Source organism: Diabrotica virgifera, chromosome 3 (assembly GCF_917563875.1).
Source record: "Diabrotica virgifera virgifera chromosome 3, PGI_DIABVI_V3a".
Taxonomy (NCBI): Eukaryota; Metazoa; Arthropoda; class Insecta; order Coleoptera; family Chrysomelidae; genus Diabrotica; species Diabrotica virgifera.
In genome coordinates, this window is record NC_065445.1 from 126,602,384 (window position 1) to 126,627,170 (window position 24,787).

General features: G+C 31.6%; 1 protein-coding gene across 4 annotated transcripts in view; it reads right to left on the reverse strand.

Annotated features, from left to right (window-relative positions):
• LOC114336743 (sialin-like) overlaps positions 1 to 21,618 on the reverse strand; it is a 108,611-nt gene extending 86,993 nt beyond the window's left edge. The window contains exons 1-3 of one of the 4 annotated variants that reach the window (XM_028287113.2): positions 21,552 to 21,618; positions 5,884 to 5,942; positions 1,350 to 1,518 (exon numbers count right to left, since the gene is read on the reverse strand). In XM_028287113.2, the coding sequence (XP_028142914.1) occupies positions 1,350 to 1,518; positions 5,884 to 5,897 (183 nt within the window). In that variant the 5' untranslated portion in view covers positions 5,898 to 5,942; positions 21,552 to 21,618. Of the gene's footprint in view, positions 1 to 1,349; positions 1,519 to 4,252; positions 4,467 to 5,883; positions 5,943 to 8,135; positions 8,318 to 21,551 lie in introns of those variants that run through there. The other 3 variants (XM_028287112.2, XM_028287111.1, XM_028287115.2) reach the window with 3 other exon arrangements.
• Positions 21,619 to 24,787: the final 3,169 nt, after the last annotated feature.

Sequence of the window (24,787 nt, forward strand, 5' to 3'; positions counted from 1 at the left end):
ACGCACGGGTAAAGACTAGCGGACTCAACTGTATTTCCCTGTAGTTTTCGCATTAATTTCAAATTTCTTTTATATATTTATGTTATATATATAATACGCTTCCTGCCATTATTTAAGAATGTCTTCTCGATTTATTGCTCTTTCCATGATTCGGCGTATCGTTCTTCTTAATTTCTCTGTTCTTCATGGAATTTATTGCTTTAAGAGCTTTGTCTGTTATGAGTTATGACCATTTTTCTCCTCTGTGTTCATTGTTTTTTGTTCGTCTTCAACAATGCTGAATTCTTGTCTGTTCTATCAGTAGATTTTTTTTTCTAAGTTTTTTTGTTCCCATATTCTGTTCCATACTTTTACATAACCATCCCCATTGTTAATTTTTTCTTTCTTTTAATAGCATTATTATATTATATAACATAACTCTTCTGTGCTTTTCTCTACATATATATTTCTCTCTTTGTATTTAAATTATTTAAATAGTATTAAAAACTACATAATGTTAGGGGAGCCCAAGCGGGGATTTTTGCAGTTACTCGAGCGCGTCAGATTATTACATGGGGAGAAACCTTGTACCCTGAAAATGTACCCCTACTATATATTGGCTCTTAATGCTGGTGAGTTCGTTAAGAGGGGTCCGAAAAAAAATCTATCCTTAGGAAAACTCGAAATCGTCAGATTAAGATAAGGTAAGTTACTAAGTACATGCAAAACGGTGTACATATATTTAAAAATCTTACGATTTGAGCGGGGCGTAAGGAAATGGGTCCCAAATGGGGGTCCCAAAGTTTCACAAGAAAAAACCGAATATTTCGCAAAATGAATGACAGATCGAAAAACTGAGAAATACGTGCTCAATATTTTTCAAAACTCTATCGAATGATACTAAACACGACTTCCCACGGAGAGGCGTGGTGGTTAATTTAAAATTTTAAATACGAATTAAGTGATATTTCGCGAAATATCACTTAACATCTTTAACAGATCGAAAAACTGTAAAATACACTTATTCAATATTTTTTAAAAATCTATCGAATGGCACCAAACACGACCCCCTACAGAGGTGTGGGGAGGGTTGGTTACTTTAAAATCTTGGAGTCCCCATTTTTTATTGGAAATTTGGATTCCTTACGTAAAAATAAGTAACTTTTATTCGAGACATTTTTTTGAATTATGGATAGATGGCGCTATAATTGTTGCGCCATCTGTTGGAAATGGAAAATCAAATTAAAAATGAAAAGTCCCCACTACCATGGAAAACTTTACTTAACTTTTTTCGGTTTTAGCACATTTAGCATACTTTGCTCCCCTACCATAAATATGTTTAACTATAGACAAAATTATAGCTTTCTTACCATAAAAACTGTGCCATTGTCCAACTTGACTTGCCTTAATTGTGTCATATCTACAATGGCAACGCTTAAGTTTGACCTTAAGGCATATACATTGAGAAATCCAAAACTGGCCAATAGGGCTAGTATATATCGTCGGCTTTTCCAGAAATTCAGACATGTTATGTTATTGCTACAACAATAAAATAAAAATATAAACATTGGTATATAAATTTAAAAGGAGATACAGAGAATAATCTTGTAATATCAAAGAAAATAGGAAAATGTTTATTAATTAGGATTCTACAAAATTATTCCTCTTTATTATTGAAAAATGATTAAAACTAAAATTAAAATGAAGTCATAAATATTAGGTATGCCGATTACATGCATTTACTGATAGACGAATAGTTAGTAGCTATATGAAATAACGCTTAGGATCCTATCCTAATATTAAAAAAAATGGGATTTTTGTTTTTTCCAGACGAAAAAGTTTATCGGTTTTGTTTCGGATATTTCTATGAATTTTCTTGTGCTTGTGAGTTTGTTCTCTTCGTTTTTGCGGCAAGTACTTATCTCTAGTATTTTCACCATTTTGTTACTCCATCCTTTCTCTGACTCACTTTCGACAGTCGTTTGACTTGAATCCATTTTGATATTTTGGTTTTTTTATGTATTCTCCTACTCTCCTATATTTATGATGTTATTAAGAAGTTTTCTAGCCCTTTATTTTATATACCTCCATAATTATATTAAGCGAACCTGCCATCCACGTTGTTCTCTCTCTCTCCTAAAAGTTTCCACACTTATCCGGGGATATTAGTTGGTCCAATTGCTTTACCTTCCTTTGGTATTTGGGCGACGATTGCTGGTAAATAGTGGTTTATTTAAACTACACTGCGCGTCGGAGAAAACGGGCCTCCCCACAAAATGGGTCATTTTTGATGTCTCGAATTTCTTAAACGTGTTGTCCGATTTAATGGATCTTTTTAATATATGTTATATCCTTATTCCTTAACAATATCGCTGTAATAATATTGTTGCTAGACAGGTAAATTGTCAGTGTATACCGGGTGTACGAATCAAATTGTATTTTTTTCTTAAAGGTCACCACACCGTGGAATATTCTAGCAGTCATTCTGTTTTTTTATTTATTAGCTTATGTTGGATAATAAAAACTTAGGTACTTAAACAAATAACCATGTTCTTCATCAATACACGGTGTTTTTAAATAAGTGCGACAAACTTTAAGAGGTGCATGAAAACATAATGACCGTTTGCTTTATAAACATATATCCGCAAATGCTTCATTTCCCATCTTCCGAGATACGAGATGTTGAATTTTTTTTCTTACAAACTGACTATTTATTTATTACTCTAAAACCGGTTGAGATATGCAAATGAAATTTAGTACGTCTTAAGTTGTAGTTATTGCGCGTTTTTTGACATACAATTAAGACATTTATATTACCATTGGCGTGCATACGGGTAATATGATCCGTCATATTACCCGTATGCACGCCAATGGTGAATATAAAAGTCTTAATTGTATGTCAAAAATTGCGCAGTAACTACCTCTTAAATCATATCAAATTTCATTTGCATATCTCAACCGGTGTTAGAGCAATAAATAAATCGTCAGTTTGTAAAAAAAAACTCAACATCCCGTATCTCGGAATCATAGCATTTGCGGATATCTGTTTATAAAGCAAACGGTCATTACTTTTTCATGCAGAATTACCCTTTAAAGTTTGTCGCACTTATTTAGAAACACCCTGTATTGATGAAGAACATGGCTAGTTCTTAAAGTACCTAACTTTTTTATTATCCAACATAAGCTAATGATTAAAAAACAGAATGTTAAGAAAAGCTGAGGCTATAGTTTATAGAATATTCCACATGTTGTGGTGAACTTTAAGAGAGAAAAAATACAGTTTGATTGGTTCACCTGGTATACAATGACAAGGTACACCTGTCTAGCAACAATAGTATTACAGCGATTTTGTTAAAGAATAAGGCTATAGCTATAACACAGAGAGAGAAAAAAATACAGTTTGATTTGTACACCTGGTATACAATGACAATTTACCTGTCTAGCAACTATATTATTACAGCGATTTTGTTAAAGAATAAGGCTATACGCTCTGAGCTTCGGTGGTGGCGCTCCTAGCGGATTAGTAATTCAACTTTCACCGGTAATTTTTAAATTTATTATTTAATTGTTATCGCTTAATATTTACAACGCAAAAAAGTAATTAAATTGTAATCGATTTTTTTAAGATTTTGCTAATCATTTTGACGTTCTATTGATAAAATATGAATTTCTTACTTTGGATACTTTCACAATTATCGTGTAGATGGCGCTAAGATTATTAGAATAATTTATAATTACATATTACGGAACAGTAAAAAAACTTAAATTCAGTATTTAAAACGTAAGTATATTTAAGGTAAAAATATATACCACAGCTTTGACCAACTAATATTTTTTATAAATAATGTTTTTAATTTTAATTTTAAATTAATCACTTTGACATTTATGTAAAATTTCCGGTAAAGGTTTACATACTTGTCACTACTGGCGCTCGCGAATTTGTAAATATCCCCTCTACGTACGAGCTCACAGCGTATAGCTATAACATATTAAAAAAATCACTTAAATTGGACAACAGGTTTAGGAAATTCGAGACATCAAAAATGACCCATTTTGTGAGGTGCCCATTTTTTTTGACGCGCAATGTATTTACTTCTTCATTTGAACTGATTTTCTGTAATATGTTTCGTTTAATAATTATTATAGTTTTAATAATAATACTTTATTAAACTATCAAAGTATTTGTGCCTTTGCTTTAGACATTCTTCCTTTTCCATACTAGTATTTTATCGTATTCCAATATATTTAATTTGTTAAAAATATTTTTTCTTACTCTGTTTTGTTATTTCACATATCTTCATTTCAGCCTCCCTGATATCAAGATGTTTGTATAGATTTTTGTACTCTTCTAATGTGGCTCAAGCTACTGTAACTTTTGCTTTCTTATTGATCTCCTTATAGTGTTGGCGGTTTATATGGGATACCTGTCCCATATTATAAGGCACGTACTTTAGATGAGATACTTATCAACATTATATCACAATTACCCTAAAACGTACTACGTTTAATCAAAAGAAATCGCTACTCACTATTGGAAAGACAATCAATTTTTTATCTTAAAAAACTTGTAGATTATAGAGATACAGAGAATAAACAAATTTATTTAAAATTATGAATAAATGTAATTTGAGATTTAAAAAATTGTCTGCCAGTTGTAAATATTCTGTATCTGGAAATAGGATTCTGATATCAATTATTAAATATAATTACTCTGTTTACAATTTTTCACAATGTTTGTCAATTATGTTTGTAAATATAAAGATGAGTTATCAATGTTAAGACGCATAGGCAGTCAAAAGTTTTGAAACGAGATTAACGAAAACAAAAATTATTGTTGATGTGTGCAATAAATCTGTCTATATTTTATGCAAAATATAACATTATATTATAAAAATATAGGGTAGGTATTCTATTACAAGTAAGCGTTGAGCCACTTCCAGTATTACCAGAAACACGAGAGTCAATATTTTAGACGTATAATACCTACAAACAGTTCAGCTACAGTTATGCAAAGATGCAAATGTCAGATTTAAGATCCAATTATTTTTTGAAATATGTCTAAGGTTCCGTCTATGTTGAAACACTCTGCATACATGCTATTGTAATTGTTTTATATCAAAGGCTTAAAGTATTATTCATATAACATATAATACGTCTCCAAATAAATATATCTCACAATAAAACACTGAAAACTTTTGTTTTCTATACTTCCACAAAATTTATTATTTACAACTATGTGACTACACCTGTTTCGGCAGAGTGCCTTTCTCAAGTGATATAATTTAAAATGTGTTTGCCTTTTTAAGTCTCTAAGTGAAGATGTTGAGGAGTGGGGAGCTGTTTGTCTCGAGTTGATCATTCAGAATTATATCTGTATTTTTCAGTTTATTAATTTCAATAGATTCTAAAAAAGATAGCTTAAGGCTTTTATTTTGGATATGCAGAATTTGAAACTCTTCATTGAAAGAATGATTATGATCTAGAAGGTGAAGTGCGTATGGAGAAGTGTCAACAATAAAAAAACAGACTTTCAATGAAGAGTTTCAAATTCTGCTTATACAAAATAAAGGCCTTAAGCTATCTTTTTTAGAATCTATGGAAATTAATAAACTGAAAAATACAGATATAATTCTGAATGACCAACTCGAGACAAACAGCTCCCCACTCCTCAACCTCTTCAGTTAGAGACTTAAAAAGGCAAACACATTGTAAATTTTATCACTTGAGAAAGGCACTCTGCCGAAACAGGTGTAGTCACATAGTTGTAAATAATAAATTTTGTGGAAGTGTAGAAAACAAAAGTTTTCAGTGTTTTATTGTGAGATAAAATGAACTTCTATCAAGTAACGGTCGAATCCATCAATTAAATAAATATATGAAAATATATAAGAAAAAATAAATTACCTATAAACGATCATGTTTACTTTGCTCCACCTTTTAAAAATATGTGTGTATTATCCAAGCTAAAACATAGTAATAATAGTTGAAATAAAGACAAAAGCTAAGCAAGAGATCGTCACTTATCGACCGCACGAGGATAAAAAACTGAGCGAAAAGAAGAAGATATACGGAAGAAGAAGAAGAACTGAAGATATAAGGAGCTTAGTCGTGGACTCTCACAGACGCGTGGATGTGAATGTCTCACACAAAATTTTGAAATCGTCGAATCCTGAGATATCTTATGGCGACCACGCACGTTTCTACTGAGGTGGTGTGAGTTTTTATTGAATCTCACCCCACCGTGGCAAAAAGGGTTTAATTATTTCCTTTTGCCTAATTGGACATATGTGAATATTTTAGGACCACACCCGTATGTCCCGTCCTTCGATATAAACAAAGCAGTAAACTATTCGGAGAACTGGTTCTGAGATTTAACTTGGTCTGGTTTTATAGTTACTAATTAACACGATATGAAGGGGTTGTGCCCACAAAAAATAAAAGTGATAAGCGACAAAAACATTTATTAACAATAACGAGTTTAACAAATAAGCGTCTTAACAATAAATTGTCTTAGTAGCGAAAGAGAGAGAAAGGAGTCTATTATACAAATTTCCGCGAGACAATTAGCGAGAGGAGTAATTATTGTGAGCGGGAGAACAAGAGAGCAAAACACGAGCTAGTCGCCTTACACGCTGAGAAGGGACTGCCGAAATTCTATTCAAATCACTGCATTATTATAGTTTATACTATCCTGCCTGAAAAGGGCCACACACATGTTACTCTTCTTTGGCAAAGCGACCTGCCTACCTCGAAGACCATAAAAATGCAACCATATGTCTATTTTATAAAACACACAACGCTAACACTCAAGCTTTCCGAGAATTAAATCTTTTAAACACATTACAGATTGTCCCAAGAGATTTACAAGAGAGATTTACAAAAATGCGAATTACTTTAACTGTTGTTTTCACAACATGAGGTTTTTTTAAGAATGCAAAAAAGAAAAAGATATGTTAACCACAATAAAAACAGCCAAAAACGAATACCTCGGTCACATGATGAGGAAACCGAGAGATATGGACTGCTGTTACCTAATTTAACAGAGAAAAATCAAAGAAAAACGACGACCAAGAATGCGAAGGATTTTCTGGCTGAAAAATCTTCGTACGTGGTTCGATACAATAACCACAAATCTTTTTAGCGGTATGCAATGGTGGTTGTCAATATTGGAAACCGATAGGACTAACAGAAAGAATAGCTACTTAAGCTTTTTAGGGTGGGGTGGGGGTTGGGGGGAATACGTATATTGTAGGAGATCTTAACAGAAGTAACAGAAAAACACGGAGAATCGACAAGGAATAAGGGAATAACAATTGTAGAACTACTGTTTGGAGATAAACTAGAAGAAGAAAACGGGAGGAACCAAAAACTACTCTATAAAATTCCAAGATCCAAGAACTAAGTAATGAAAACAAAGAAGTGACATCGATAAATAATTAGAACTGGACCCACTGACACAAGACGAGACAATGATGAAGAGATAGAAATAATATTTCTAAAATAAATTACAGGTGCAAACAAAACGGAGATAGTGAATAGTATGACATTACAAAATATTAGACATGAGGAATTAATCAATGTAATAAGAAAACAAAAATGGAAAGAGGAACAAGTACCTACAGAAAAAAGGTTTGACTTTACCTATATTGAAGAAGAGCGATAATAAGAATTCTTCTTTTGCGTATTTCAGAGGCAAAGCGAAATTTGCCAAATAGTATCCATTAGGGAAAATTGGTATGAGGATAATAATAGACATAAACGAAACAAATATATTAGTACCGAAACTAACTCGGGGACACTGAAAAAATGAGCTCAAATGAGCTAGATATTGACATCTATTGCACACAAAGCAAAGAATAATAAGAAATCGACTTAAAGAAATCAAAAAAGGATCAATATAAGTATAATACACAAAAGATACAAATATAACTAGATATAAATACTCATCTTGAGGATTATTCAAAGAAAAAGGGAGTATATATAGATGTGCAAATTCTTAAGAATTCTCACAACAATTATAATATTTTTAAAATCTTTAATAAAATATAAAATCCTAGTATTTTGCAATATTTACTACAGGGAATACTAAAAAATAACATAATATATGTATTATAACATTTAAACACTACATAGAATTAATAAATTTTATACAATACCAATATTTATCCTAAGGTAAAAAACAAATTCTGCATAAAATATATGTTGCATATAAACAACAATATGGTCTGGTAGCTTACTAAAGTCACTAAAGTTTGTAAAAACACGAGATTCCATTGAAATATACCTATCGCTTCTACAAATACACATATCTCTTTGATGGATCTACTAAAATGTTTATGCAGATCTGATTAAAAAAAAACAAATTTATCAAAATAGGACGGAAGATTATTAAGTAGCTTATAATATATAAAAGCCATTGACAGATAATGAAGCAACATCATCACATGCGCGGGATTTCACATTTTAGTCACTAATAACTTTAACTATAATAAGCTTTGTTTTTAAACCAAGAGGAGTAAACTAAACAGACAGATTCACACCCAAGAAAGTCACTAGAAATATCACCAAATACATCTTCTTTTTTCGTTGATCATCTTGGCCTTCGATATTCTTCTTCTTCTTCTTCTTTAGCCCATTTCTATCCAACTTTGGACATAGACCTTCGCCAAATCTTTCCATTTCCGTCTGTCCTTGGCTGCGCTTTTCCAGTTAATTCCTGCAGCTTTAACAATATCTTCCTTTTATCGCATCTGAGGTCTTCCTCTTCCCCTTCCTCTTCTTCCTGCCCACGGTCTCCAGTTTTGTATTTCACCATTCCATCTTTTATCTTCTTGTCTCACATTGTGGCCCGCAAATCTCCATTTTAACCCTAAACCACCTCAGATTCGCTGACGACATTGTGATTATAGCGAGCTTATTCGAGGAACTGCAAATTATGATGGAGGAACTCGCAGGCAGCTCCCAATACGTCGGCCTGAAAATGAACACGAGAAAAACAAAAATAATGACAAACATAGATGACCCCAGACGTATACCTAGGCCAAATCCTGAAACTTGACAAAGAGAACAAAGGTGCGAAAATTACTAAGAGAGCAAGACTAGCATGGGCAGGATTTGGAAAACTTAGTGGGATAATTAAGAACCGCAAAATACCCCAATACTTGAGCAGCAAAGTGTTCAACCAGTGCATCCTTCCTATCATGACATATATACTCTGGGCTAATTAGCAAAATTCATGGAAAAGTTATTTACCAGCAATTTTATTGCTGGAATCGAATTATAAGACCCTATATATTAATAATATAGGTATGCAAAGTCCGCAGATAGTGTGCTACTTTTTTTATAAACAAAATGGCGCCGACAAATCGTATTTTTTTCAATTATTGCTCTATAACTCCGAAGATTTTAACTTTGCAACAAAAACACCTTAATAAAAATTCACCGCAATTAAATTCTGCATAGATATATGTTTTTCACGATTTGCTCTGACGAACATTTTCCTCGGAAAATTCAGGTTTTCCTAACAAAAACTCTAATTTTCAAATAAAGTTTTAGGTAAGTAATTATTAATCAATAATTAAATAACTTAGTGACATCAAAGCTTTCTTGGTATAGATTGTAATTCCAGAAGCCGGTGAAAATTAAACGAATATTTTAGCAACACTTCAATTGTTAATTAACAAAATACGATCGCAATAATAACCAAAATAATCATGATACATTGATCAAACTTATAAAGATTATAAAGATGAGATGCTCATTTAATATTTTATCGACAAAATATAATTTTTTCTTTTTTTTGCATAATCTTTAAATTTTGAAAAAAAAAATAATTATAATACGCGGGTCTAATTATTAGTAAAGTACAAAGAAAGGTTATTTACCAGCAATTTTATTGCTGGAATCGAATTATAAGATCCTATATATTATTAATATAGGTTTGCAAAGTCCACATATAGTGTGCTACTTTTTTTATAAACAAAATGGCGCCGACAAATCGTATTTTTTTCAATTATTGCTCTATAACTCCGAAGATTTTAACTTTACACCAAAAACACTCAAATAAAAATTCACTCCAATTTAATTCTGCATAGAGGCATGTTTTTACTGGTTTCCTTCGACGAAAATTTTCCTCAGAAAATGTGGGTTTTCCAAACAAAATCTCGAATTTTCAAATAATTTTTTTGGGCCAGTATTTATTTATCAATAATTATATAGCTTGGTGAAATAAAAGCTTTCTTGTTATAGATTATAAATTCAGAAGCCGGTGAAAATGAAACGAATATTTTAGCAACAATTCAATTGTTAATTAACAATTTACAGTCGCAATAACAACCAAAATAATCATGAGACATTGATCAAACTTAGAAAGATTATAAAGGTGTGATGCCTATTTAATATTTTGTCGACAAAATATAAATTTTTCATTTTTTTGCATAATCTTTAAATTAAAAAAAAATTGTTATAAACAAATTAACATTCCCAGAAATTGTTTATTATATTCTAATTTTAAAAAATACTTAAAATGCGTATTTCATAGGTCTTGAAAATGAATGCTTTAAAAAAATTTTCCAACCATTTGCAAAAAAGTTATGAAACAGCAAAGTAAATATACGAATTCTCCGTTGTTTATAATTTGTTTTAATTGTTTCAAAGCTTAAAAGTGAGTCTATGGTACAACCTAATTACTCACAAAGGATGTCAAAAATTAGTGCAATGGTTATATTTTAATCAAAGATTAAAAATACTTTTTTTGTAATTTTTAGCGCAAACGTAGGCCTGATACAGAGTCGGAGCTAAAATGTTCACTCGAAGCGACTGACACGCAGCATACATTATTTATTAAAAGTGTACATCACGCGGCCGGTCGTCGTTCCGAGTGAAAATTTTAGCTATAGTATTGTGTTACTCTACTTTCGCGCGTGTAAATTATAAAAAAATATATTTATAATCTTTAATTAAAATATAACCATTAAACTGATAATCGATATTTTTTTGTAAATAATTAGCTAGTACTTTAAACTCACTTCTACGCTTTGAAATAATTAAAAAAATATATAAACACAGTAGTAATCGTATGTTTATTTTGCTGTTTCATAACTTTTTTATAAATGGTTGCAAAAAAGTTTTAATGTATTCATTTTCAAGATATTTTAAATGCGCATTTTAGCTATTTTTTAAAATTATAATATAATAAAAACTTTCTGAGAAACGTTAATTTGTTTATAACTATTTTTTTTTAACATTTAAAGATTATGCAAAAAAATAAAAAATTCATATTTTGTCGACAAAATGTTAAATAGGCATCTCATCTTTATAAGATTTCAAAGCTTGACCAGTGTATCATAATTATTTTGGTTATTATTGCGACCGTAAATTGTTAATTAACAATTGAATTGTTGCTGAAATATTTGTTTAGTTTTCATCAGCTTCTGGAACTATAATCTAAACCAAAAAGGCTTTTAAGTCACCAAATTATTTAATTATTGGTAGATAATTACTAGGGAGCGGATTTATATGCGATCAATTTTGATGAAATATGCGCATATATATGCGGTAAAAAATTACGAAATATGCGCAAGATATGCACAAAAATTCAAAAAATGCGCATTTCGAGAAACCACAAATTTTCTGTTCTATTCTATTCTAAGGGGTTCTTTTATAGGGGGAGCGGCAATCTTATTTATTATCTTTCAAATAAAATCATTTTTTTATAATATATGCAATTTATTCACAGTTTTTACAAAAACTGCTACCAATAGTTACCTATTTAAAATAAAACAACAATATCACTATAAATATATTATTATTTTCGATTATAATTCACTACAATGTGTTTTTCCAAATTCTTTACGAGGAAACATATTCTTTGATTAGATAAAATATTTTTATAACTTGAAAAACTCCTTTCAACATCAGTAGAAGTAATTGGGGCGTATTTAAAATAGCTTGTTAATTTCCGTTAGAAAATCGTAAAACTATGGTAAAAGGTGTAAATTCTCTTAGCAATAGAGGATTTAAAAGAATCACCAGAATTATAGGTATCATACCTACTAAATATAATAAAAGTAAATAAAATTCGGATTTCTGGGTAAACCATCCTTCATCACTTTAACATCCTACAATCATTTTATAACGGGTTACTATAAGCACTATAAGTACTTTTTGTAAAGATCGGGTATTTTCTAAGAAAAAATGAAAGGCAGTGAATGAGCCGTCCTCTTCAGGTAGTTGTCGAATTAATAGATACGACAGCCTGTGCAGGGAAATATTTTGTGTCAAATTAAAAAATTTAAAATTTTTTTTGGACTTAAATGTTGTTTAATAGGCACAAAATATGCATGTTTCTTTAAAAATATGCAAAATTTAGTAAAGTTCTCAAATATGCGAAATATGCATGCAATATGCATTTAGCATAAAATCCGCTCCCTAATAATTACTTATCTAAAATTTTATTTGAAAATTAAAGATTTTGTTGGGAAAACCCGCATTTTCCGAGGAAAAGTTTCGTCGGAGCAGATCGGGAAAAACGCGTCTCTATGCAGAATTTAATCACGGTGAATTTTTATTTGGGTGTTTTTCTTGTAAAGTTAAAATCTTCGGAGTTATAGAGCAATAATTGAAAAAAATACGATTTTCATGCGCCATTTTGTTTATAAAAAAAGTAGCACACTATCTGAGGACTTTGCATACCTATATTATTAATATATAGGATCTTATAATTCGATTCCAGCAATAAAATGGCTGGTAAATAACTTTTCCCAAAAATGGTCTATTCTCCGATAATCAGCCCAGACTAATATGGATGTCCAACCTGGACCCTAACCAAGGCAAACATGAATAAACTAGCCACAACAGAAAGAGCAATGGAAAGAGCAATGTTAGGTATACGACTGTCAGATAACAAGAAGAACGACTGGGTGAGCTCAAAAACAAAAGTCGAGGACATAACAAAAGTGGCCAAACTTAAATGGAGCTTCGCATGCCACACTGCTAGACAAAAAGACCAACGTTGAAATGCAGCAATACAACATTGGAGACCTTACCAACGTAAACGACCGAGAGGAAGACCACAGATGAGGTGGGTTGATGATATTAAAAGAGTAGCCGGAACAAATTGGAAATATGTTGCTCAGGATAGAGACCGGTAGAAGGAGTGAGAGAGGCCTATGTCCAAACGTGGACGATAGAAGGCTAAGAAGAAATTAAATCGTTGATACCCCCTCTGTGGCTCAGTGGTAAGAGAACCTACCTTGGGATTAAGGGGTCGTAAGTTCGAATCTCAGCTGGGTAGGAAATTTTTCATTTATTAAAAATTAATATACCTATGTATCTATATAAATAATATTGTAGGTAGTACTTATGTTATACAATAAGAAATTTATGACTATGAATCTGAAATCAATCACAAACAAGTCAGGCTAATTTGCTCTGCCAAAGCCATTTTTCAGGAAAAACAAATAAAAATTAATAAATGAAAATAGTTTCTATCCTTGTGGGATCGGTACTCACCGGAGGAACCGCAGATTTTCGGACAAAATAATTAGTCTCTTTGTAAAGACATTGAAGTCGACTGTGCGAAGTAACAAGACATTTACTCAACAGACACTATACACATTACACTAGGTATCTGATTGTAAAATCAACTGAACCGTGCCAATGGCCATTAGTTGTCGAGGCATTCAGCAAAATAAAAAAAATCGTTTATCGTAATGTATTTTTAACGTCATTTCTGGTAAACTAACAAATGTGATTATTAATCGTGGTTATTTAAATCAAATTAAATCGTTTCATTTACTTTTTAAGAAGTTTTAAGAACGATTACCGAAGTGGAAATCGAAACATCAAAACAACCGCGTATTAAACTGAAATTGTCGTTAGTTATCATAGTAGAGGAAATGAAGCATTTTGGCTCGCAATTTTCTCGTCCAGCATGGATTTACTTGAAATATTCACAGAAGGTAGGGAATAGTCCAAGGATAATTTTTTATATCATGCCGCTGTACGCTAAAACCTTGGGGGTGGTTGCCACCCCATCTCAAGGGTGGGAATTTTTTATTACATTTTAACCATGTAAATCGATGTAAAAAGCATTTCTAAGAAAAACATGTTTTTTACATTTTCTTCGTAAAACTAATATTTTTCGAGTTATTTGCGCTTGAAAGTAACGGGGTTTCGTCGAAAAAATCGACTTCTTGGAGGGTTTTTTGTGAATACCTCGAAAAATATGCATTTAATAAAAAAACTGCAGATAACAAAACTGTATCTTTTAGCAGCACAAACTAAATTCTTTTTCTATATCTTTAAGACAAATACAAACCAATATACGTCATGTTAAAAGTTAGCTTTTCTCGTCAAATGCATAATTTGAAATATTCGTATATAATATCACAAGAGAGAAAATTTTGCCGGCAATATTTTCGACTGGTATGAAAGTTTGTTGCCTGGCAATTTTCGCGAATTAAATTTTGACTTAAATCACGAGACGTCAGTCGAGTGATTTTGTCAAAATTTCATAAACGAAAAAAACCAAAAGGCAACGAACTTGAATGAAACCAGGAGAAAATTTTGCCGGTAAATAATTTTCTCTCGAATGATATTCGACAAGACTATTTCACGAGACAATTAATGCACCATATCAACGAAATATAATCTTTATTTATTTGTTATTACCAGACACTTTCGTGACGGATCTCTCATAATTTTGTCGCTGAGAAATCACGTCGCTAAGGTGTTTTGTCAGTAGAAAACGATGGTACTTCTAATTAAAAATTGGTATTCACCTTTCTGTAATTCCTTATATATTTGTATTTTCAATACACCCAAGAAGTTTCACCTATTTAAATGGCCAAATTTTAGAAAAATTGGAGTTTAAAGAAAAATTAATTTTTTGCACTTTCGTATTTTTCACCTTTTACTTCCAAATATCTCCGGAAATACTGGAGAAACGAAAAAAATGATCGACTACTAAATTATATCTTTTTTAATAATTAAAATTATATTGTACACAGATTTTCATTACAGTGAATAGTTAGCGAGATATAGCTGTTTAAAACCTCTATTTACGAGCAAACACCCGTCTTATTCGAGCATTTTAAACCCACCCCAATTAAAAAGAAAGGGATCTAAAGGAATATAATTTACACAGTCATATAGTTCTTCAAAAATGCTACAAAACCATTTTTGAAAAAACTTTTTATCGCCAAAAATGAAAGAGCTATATTTATAAAACGCGTTTTTTTTTCGAAATATTCGAATAGTCCGCTTGTGGAACATTTTCAATGCATGTATAATGTATATGTATAATACCACATATCTGGTTCGTATACTGGAAGATAACTTAAAAACAATGTGTATTTGTACTTCTACATATTTGTAAATTCGTATTTTTGTGTAAATAAATGTTTTTGTAATTCTTTAATTCTACTTTTTTCTGTATAGATCTATTAAATTATCTACTTATAAAAATTATAATGTTCTTAAGGGTGGTTTTTAAGGGTTGAAATATTATGATAATATATCCGAAAGCATAAAACAATCATTATTTTTAGCCAATCAAAACAAAATTTTACCCATATTAAAGTTTACAATGTTTTATATAATTTTTGACAATAAGGGGTAGTTTACACCCCTAAAAATAATCGACGCCCTTGAGCATGTTATAGAATATGAAGTACAGGGTGAGATGATCCTAATCCCAAATTTTAATGTAAATCGATGCAAGCCGAAATTATTCTTTTAGGATAAGTAATTTTTTATATCAAGCTCCAACAAGGGTGGTTTTAAGGGTTCAAATATTATGATAGTATATCTTAAAGCATAAAACAATCATTATGTAACTGATAAGAAATAAATGTTGACAATATTAAAGTTTAAAATGTTGTTTTATAATTTTTTACAAGTACTTTTTTTAGGGGTCCTTTTCATCCTTAAAAAACCAAAAGCGTACAACGGCTCAATATAGAAAATGAACTAGAGGATGAAATGAGCCTAATCCCAAATTTTTGTACAAATCGATGCTTGACGAAAAAATTGCGAGGTTTTGCCATTTTTCCAGCTTCATTTCCTCGACTATAAATAAAAATAGTAAATAATATTCATATCCCACAAAAAATAACTTCAGGACAATATCAATTAATATATTATTACGATTACGAGTAGTATGGAAAGGTCGAACAAAATAATGGTCGCCAAAATCACTAATTGAACGACTTAAAAAACGCTCTGGTATAAGGTCGAACTGCACCGATCTGTTTAATGGATAAACATTATAATAATATGGAAGTTCATTTTATCTGACAATAAAACACTGAAAACGTTTGTTTTCTATAATTCCACAAAATTTATTATAACTTACATTAAATTACATTAACCCTCTAGCGGGGAAGGACACAACCCCCAGAATATTTAATGGAAAAGGGGGTTAAGTGATACCTCATTTTAAAGATAGTTCGATTACCTTTTCAAAAATGTCACATACGTTATATTTCCATTCAGTACTTTTGAAAAAATCAAGTGAAACCGTACAGATATTAAGTATCGAGTAAAGAACTCCAAAACTGTTTTTTGGAATATTGAGCTCTAAATTGAATTTTTTTTGAGCGTTGGAGTATTTAGAGAATTTTTTTGAAGTATTTTTGGAAAAATAAAGTAAAACCGTAAAGATATTAAGCATCGAGTTCAGAACTCCAAAATTTTTTAGAGTATTGGGTGTAAGATTTCTCCAAAAGTATTAAACGGAAATATCAGGTATGCGGTATTTTTGAAAAGGTAATTGAATGACCTTCAAAATGAGGTATCACTCAACTCCCCTTTCCATTAAAGATTTTGGGGGATGTGTCCGCCCCCGCTAGAGGGTTGATGTAATTTAGTTGAAAACTGGTCTACAAAATGTCCACCTCACAAATAAATTTGAGGTGTTTTTGCATATTTTTAGATTTTCTACAGGGACCAAATTATAGGGGGTGGCAACTTTTCAAATTGACACACTGTATATAACTATTATAATAAATTTTGTGGAAGTACAGAAAACAAACATTTTCAGTGTTTTATTGTTAGATTTAAAGAAACATGGGGTGCCCAGATATAATTTGTTTCTGACTGATTAATTAATAGACGCAGAGCTAGAGCCGAAAAATCATCGTCATAAGTAATATGGAGTTTTTCCTGTGAGATGTGTCCATTGTATATTGACAATTATGACCCGTTTCAGGCTGACACCTCAGTGGATACAGAAAGTAGCAATAAGGGACGAAAGGGAAAGTTAGTGCAGTCATTAAAGGTTTTCACCTCCTATTTTGTTAAACCTTCATCGATTTGCATAAAAATTGGTGACTAATTAGAGAATACCTCAGGAAATAAAACTGATTTGGTGCCAACTTGCACTTTTAGCCTGGTGGTGAATACCACCCCTTCCCGCGGGTGAAAACAACTTTATTAAAAATAACCCCACAAATCGATAGAGGGACAAATTTTAAATAAAATTTGTTATATTATGTTATTAAAATAAATCAATACTTTTTGAGTTATTAAAGATCAAAGATTTGTCTATTTAAGAGCATATGCCTGAAGTTAGGGATGATAAAAAGAACATATTAATTAATTGTATGTTAGTAAAATATTATTTTTATATTATTTCGATATATAATTGAATTTTTTCTATAAACTAAATATGTTCAGAAACTGGGGGTGTCCAATAATTTATAATATCGAATTAATATAAAAATAATATTTTAGTAACATACAATTAATTAATATGTTCTTTTTATCATCCGTAACTTCACGCATAATGTGCTCTTAAACAGACAAATTTTTGATCTTCAATAACTCAAAAAGTATTGATTTATTTTAATAACATGATATAACAAATTTTACTTATAATTTGTCCCTCTATCGATTTGTGGAGTTACTTTTAATAAAATAGTCTTCACCCCCAAGAAGGGGTGGTATCCACCCCCAGGGTAAAAGTGCAAAATGGCACCAAATCATTTTTATTTCTTAGGGTATGCTCTAACTAGTCACCAATTTTCATGCAAATCGATGGAGGTTTAACAAAATAGGAGTGAAAACCTTTAAAGACTACACTAACTTTCCCCTTTCATCCCTTATTGCTACTTCCTGTATCCACTGAGGTGTCAGCCTGAAAGGGGTCATAATTATCAATATACAATAGACACATTTCACATGCCAAACTCCATATTACTTATGACGATGATTCTTCGGCTCTAGCTCTTAGACTATAATAATAAAAATGACTTTTTTATAGGTAAATTAAAAAAAAACATTTTCGGCTCGGGCAAATACTATTTTAGATTTTTTGGATTATTCGAAACAAAAAAGATCTTTCTCTTCCAAAAAAGAAGTTTTCTCTTAAGTTGACCGTTTTCGAGTTAAACAATAATTTAAAACTAAAAAGAAAAATGAAGATTTTCAAGGTCTGAAAACGCACATAAAAATATTATTTGTGTAATAATTAAAAACCTAAATTTAATTTCAAACCTTCTACTATCAGTACCTGATATTGTTCTTCCACTTTAACGCTTCCCATGCGTCACGATTCATATTTAAACAAGTTAAATCAAAACAATTATTAAAACGTACGTCGATGTGTATTATACGCTCTGAGCTTCGCTGGTATCGCTAACTAGCGGATTACTAATAAAGCTTTCGCCGAAAATTGTTTAATTCATTATTTAATTTTTATTGCGTAATATTTACAACGCAAAAAAGTTAAATCGTAATCGATTTTAATCGTTTTCGTTTTGATTCAATTCGAGCCTCTTGCCATCCTCTGACACCGTGTTTCGGGGTCTCTACCCCTTATCAAAGAGGCTATGCAAGTAGACTGAATTGAATCATCTCGAAACGAAGAAGAACTGCATATATTAAAATATCTGCAGCAGAGTGTGGTTAGACTGTCCTCTAACGGGGAATGACGAAATGAATAAAAATAAATTTCGACCACGAGTCAGAAATTCTGTTAACCGAGATACGATAGTACCAAGCGGCGCCGCTAGGAGGAGTACTCCAACAATGCGTCTCAGAATACTTTAACGAAACGTGGTCATTTTGTACTCTAAACCGAGTAAGGTATGAAAAAGAAAAGAAAATAATCGTTTTCGTTTTGATTCAATTCGAGTCTCTTGCCATCCTCTGACACCGTGTTTCGGAGTCTCTACCCCTTATCAAAGAGGCTATGCAAGTAGACTGAATTGAATCATCTCGAAACGAAGAAGAACTGCATATATTAAAATATCTGCAGCAGAGTGTGGTTAGACTGTCCTCTAAAGAGGAATGACGAAATGAATAAAAATAAATTTCGACCACGAGTCAGGAATTCTGTTAACCGAGATACGATAGTACCAAGCGGCGCCGCTAGGAGGAGTACTCCAACTGATTAACGTTGATTTTTTCGTGGTTGGTAATAAAGTCGTCCACTAATTTTTCATTTGCTAAGTAAATGCACATTCTGTTGTTGGATAGCTTTGAATAGAAAATAATATTTATTGGTCGAATAATTTGGCTTAAACTGTGAAGGCAATCTTCAATTTTTGTGTTGTCAATTGCGTCGAACACAAATGCTTGATTTCTTGATGGAAAAACATTAGCGGTTGGTTGTCTGGTTACGGAAGAGTAGCTTTTAGGTTCTAGATATTGTTGGTCTGGTGTAAAACTAGGTTGAGTTGACGTAGATGAGGATGCCATGATGTAGAAGATATTTTGTATGCCAAAATATCAATTATTTGAAGCCAGTAATTCCTGGCCTATTTTTGAAGTCGTCTATAATATGTATTTAAATAAAGTCACCTTACCAAGGTTTATCGTTAAAATAACACATTCACAAAACGGGTTTTTAACTTTTGCAAAAACTGTAAGCGAATGTCTTTACTCGTTGGCTGGTATGATAAGACTCTTTTTTAATTTTTAATTATTAATAATTATTAATATCTAATAGTCAGAATAAAATTATATTCGGCGCCCCCTGTTTTCTGTAATTGTTAACATACTAAATTACATAGGTATCAAACAAGTAATTGGACTTCGTAAGTTCTAGGTTTTGTTTTAAAGCGATCCAACCTAGAACCGGAAGTCCATTTTTGAACTCTTCGTGTAACTTTGCGTGGACTGATATACGAGTTCATTAATATTGAGTCATATTTACTAAACTTTTGGTCATAATTATTTAAACGGAAATTTTACAAAACCGGTACTAAAGAGTCAAGCTCGACTTTTCAATACTCTTCGATTGATATGTTACATGTACTATTTCTGCGACTATAGTGTGGCACTTCCGGTTAGAACTTTTTAATCGGAAATTATATAAAAACATAAAAAATTATAAGATACATGTAGTAGAATTAGGGCTGGATGGATGAAGTGGAAAGAAGCGAGTGGTGTGTTGTGTGACAGAAAAATTCCAATGAAGCTGAAGGGAAAATTCTATAAAACAGCTATAAGACCAGCTATGATGTACGGAACTGAATGTTGGGCAGTGAAAAAGAAGGAGGAACAGCGAATGCATGTGGCGGAAATGAGAATGCTTAGATGGATGAGTGGAGTGACAAAGAAAGATAAAATTAGAAATGAGTATATTAGGGGAAGTCTAGGTGTGGCACCAATTGATGCCAAAATGAGAGAGCATAGGTTAAGATGGTTTGGTCATGTTCAACGTCGAGACGTTAACCACCCAATACGAAGAATAGCTGAAGTGCAGATTCCTGGAAGGAGTAGGAGAGGAAGACCAAAGAAGACCTGGGGGGAGACGATAAGGCAGGACATGTTGGTAAAGGGAATTAACATTGATATGGCCCAAGATAGAATTGTGTGGAGAAATGCAATTAGGGAAGCCGACCCCGCATAGGGATAAGGCAAAGAGAATGATGATGATGATGTAAAAACCGAAAGTATACATTTGTTCTTATCTTGTTAAGGCACGTCGAATAATATAACGCATATACGATACTCTACTTATACTTCGGTGACTTTAAACCAGTACTTACAGTTGAATTTCTAAAACCCGGTTTCCTACTATTCCTACTTACCCGGGAAAGTCCTAGGTCAAATTTCTCACCTTTAAATACCATACTTGGATTATAAGCTTTCATTCGGCACCTCATTTGTCATTCTACCTGGTATAATGACGGAGGAGTTGAGTTTACGGACAGACAGACGGACCGACAGACGGACGTGGATAATTCATCTTTTTCACATTTTTTCAAAATTGGTCGAAAACAAAAATTTTTATCCATTAAACAGATCGATACAGTTCGACCTTTTATCGTGTCTTAAACTACCAGTTGTTGTAACTATAATGTATAAATTGCCAAATATTGAACAGACAGTTTGTCTAAAAAGAACGAACACTCAGAAGAAGACATTAGTAACATAACACAAATTACAAAAAGAAGAAAGGAATCAGCGAAATCAGAAAAACATTCGACGTAACATAATCATCATGATAAATGCGAGTATTTGGCATGACAGATTCGCTTAAAATTAATTGAAATTAAAATTAATCTACTGACAAAACTAGCACATAAATTGCAATATTGTTAGCAAAAGTAAAAACTTACAAACGTAAAACACAACAACTTATTTTCTTAATTAGAAACATGAACGTCAGCCAACGCACCAGTAAACACTATGTAGTAATGAGGAATTAAAAAACGTTATTTAGTGAAAATAGTTAACTCGTTAGCAAAAGTTTTAAACTGATACTATCGATAATAAACCTGTTTACAATAATATGACAAAAATGAGCGACTCATAAAAGGGAAAAGCTCATAAAGAAGAAAAAGATTATAATAAATATATAATTTTATATTATAGTAGGGTATCCCAAAAGTGGCGGAACAGTCGAATATTTCGCGAAATGAACATCGAATCGAAAAACTGAAAAATACGTTTTCAATCATTTTCAAAAATCTATCGAATGACACCAAACACGACCCTCTCTCCACCCCCTGGAGGTGGGGTGGGGGGTAACTTTAATATATTAAATGAAAACCATAGATATAATAACCAACAGATTAGGCCAGTGGCGTACTGAGCGTACGCCACTGGCGTCCACGGAACCCGCGGAACCAGGGCCCGGGCCCTACAGGCTCCTTTTGTTTCTAACTTGATATGGACATTTTGAACCACGCAAGTACCTACACAGTACACACTAGGAAATCTAACTGCTTAATAAATTTTAATTTTTGTCTAGGTACTTATAAATAAAAACGAAGAATACCTACCAATATCAAAATCAAAAAATTTAAAAACAATATTTATTAAGAAACACAGGGACTGGATAAGTACGGAATTGGATGAACTAACTAATTCTAAGCAACTTTTTTTCTATGTCGTTTTTTCACTAAGTCAATACTTTTCGAGTTATTTGCGAGTAAAAATGTTTATTTTTCAACAAAAAACCACGTTGCAGGCGGTTTTTCGCAAATCACTCAAAAAGTAAATATTTTATCAAAAAAATATTATTAGTAAAAATATATCTTATAAAAAAGTGAAAAAATGGTATATGTATATAAGATTGGATTTTTTTCTAAAGCATAACACAATATGATTCTCGTCTAAAACAAAGTTTATTTAATTTTTACATAACTAATATTAACTAATGAAATACTAACCTAAAACAAAGAATCGACAATTAAATGTTCATGCTTTACATTTCTTATTATAAGAACTTGAATTGTCTTTTAAACTTTTAAATATTAAATTATATTAAAGCAAATTCATTTATGATTGTAATGACAACTTGCCAAAGTCAGTGTCACCACAAAGCTTACATCACCCCCCTTCGAAATGCAAATTTTCTTCGTAAAATTTAGCCGCTAAAATTAAAAGTCTGTGAGCATAGGAATGAGCTTTGTGACATGATACAATCCAATTGATCTTGTTCCACGACCGGTATTTATTTTAAAAACTGAATCCGATATTTTTTCTTCTATTTCAAAGGGACCAATTCTAATTTCATCCATTTTCTTTTTATTTAATTTGTTTCCATAGTCAACAAATACCTTATCTCCTTTTTTAAAATCATACTGTAACCTGTTCTTATTTAATAAAGATTTATTATATTCATGCGATTTTATTGACCTTTGGAGTGCTATTTTTCTGTCTTCTTCCAAATTGTTTGTTAATACATGTTTTTCTTTTAGTTCATGGGGTAACAAGTCTGTAGACTCACCAGATAGCAAATATTTAGGAGAAAATCCTGTTACAGAATGGTTTGTTTCATTATATCTATTTCTACACTCTTCTGCTACTTTTGACCAATTTGTTTTTCCTTTTGACTCATTGATTTTGCATCTTATTTTGTTGAAAATTGTCTGATTTAGCCTTTCATTTAAACCGTTTGAAAACGGTGCGTCTACCGCTGTAAGTATTAATTGAATATTTCTGTTATTGAGGTAATTTTTGAATTCAATTGAATTAAATGCTGGATATTGATCTGTAAGCAAGATGTCTATTGTTTCTTCTTTAGGAATTTTTTCTAAAAGTTTAATGAAGTCTCGAGCATATTGATTCTTGGAACATAGGATATATGTATATCTAGTAAAGTGGTCAACTAATAGATGTAAATATCGTTTTGTTGATCTTTGTCCTCCAAATCCTCCTATTGTGTCCAGTGACATTATTTGAAAGGGTTTAGTAGCTGGGCCTAATTGCGACATAAAGCCATATTTTCTATTTAGTCTTGTTTTGTTTTTTATACATATCTCGCAGTTTTTGCACATATTTTTAATATTTTCTGATAGATTTGGTGCAGTATAAAAGGGTTTTATTTTAGATTCTGTTTGATTTATTCCAGTATGACAATATTTTTCATGTATCTTTTTGATTATCGTTTTACTGTAATCTTCAGTTAGGACTATTTTTTTCATATTTTTCCCACTTTTTTTATAATAAATTCCATCTTCTAAAACCATGTTCTTTTCTAATTTTTTTATTTGCAAATTTTGTGCTTGGTCATGTTTTATGTCATGAATATCAATAATATTTACTATTCTTAAGTTGTCTTCATAATTTTCATCAACTTCCAACACCGGATTTCTGCTGAGACAATCCGCTTCTGTATTATTTTTTCCTGGAAAATATTTTATTTCACAATTATATTGTGACAGATAATGTGACATATCGCCTAATTCATCGTCAGGTCTGTTTCTTATATTTAACTTCTCTAAAGGTTTGTGATCTGTATAAACGGTAAAATAGTTTCCAATCAACCAATGTTGCCAAAACTTTATGCTCTCTTTTATGGCTAAACATTCTAAAAATATCGCTTTTTTCTTTTTTTGAGATTCATTTATTTTTTTAGAAAAATACGCAACTGGTTTTTCTTCACCATTGTGTTGAATTTGTTTCAAAACTGCTCCTATTCCTATGGCACTGGCATCAGTATAAATAAATATTGGTGCTTGTGGATCATAAATGGCTAGTATGGGTTTGGAACAGAGATAATCTTTAATTCTCCGGAATGCATGCTCACTCTGTTCTGTCCAATTGAATGTCTGATCTTTTCTCAGCAATTTATGTAAAGGGTCAAGAACTATCGAGACATTAGGAATGTATTTTCCATAAAAGTTTTTTTTTGCTCTTTTGCCCAAAAATTGTCGTATTTGTTTTCTATTTTGAGGAATAGGGAAATCTTTTATTGATTTTAAATTGTCTTTTAGAGGTGAGATCGTATTCGTCTGTAATATATGTCCTAAATATTTAACAGAATCACTTGTAAACTTACATTTTGTGAATTTTAGCCTGAAACCTTCTTCTCGAATAGCCTCCAGCAATTTTTTTAAGTGTGTGA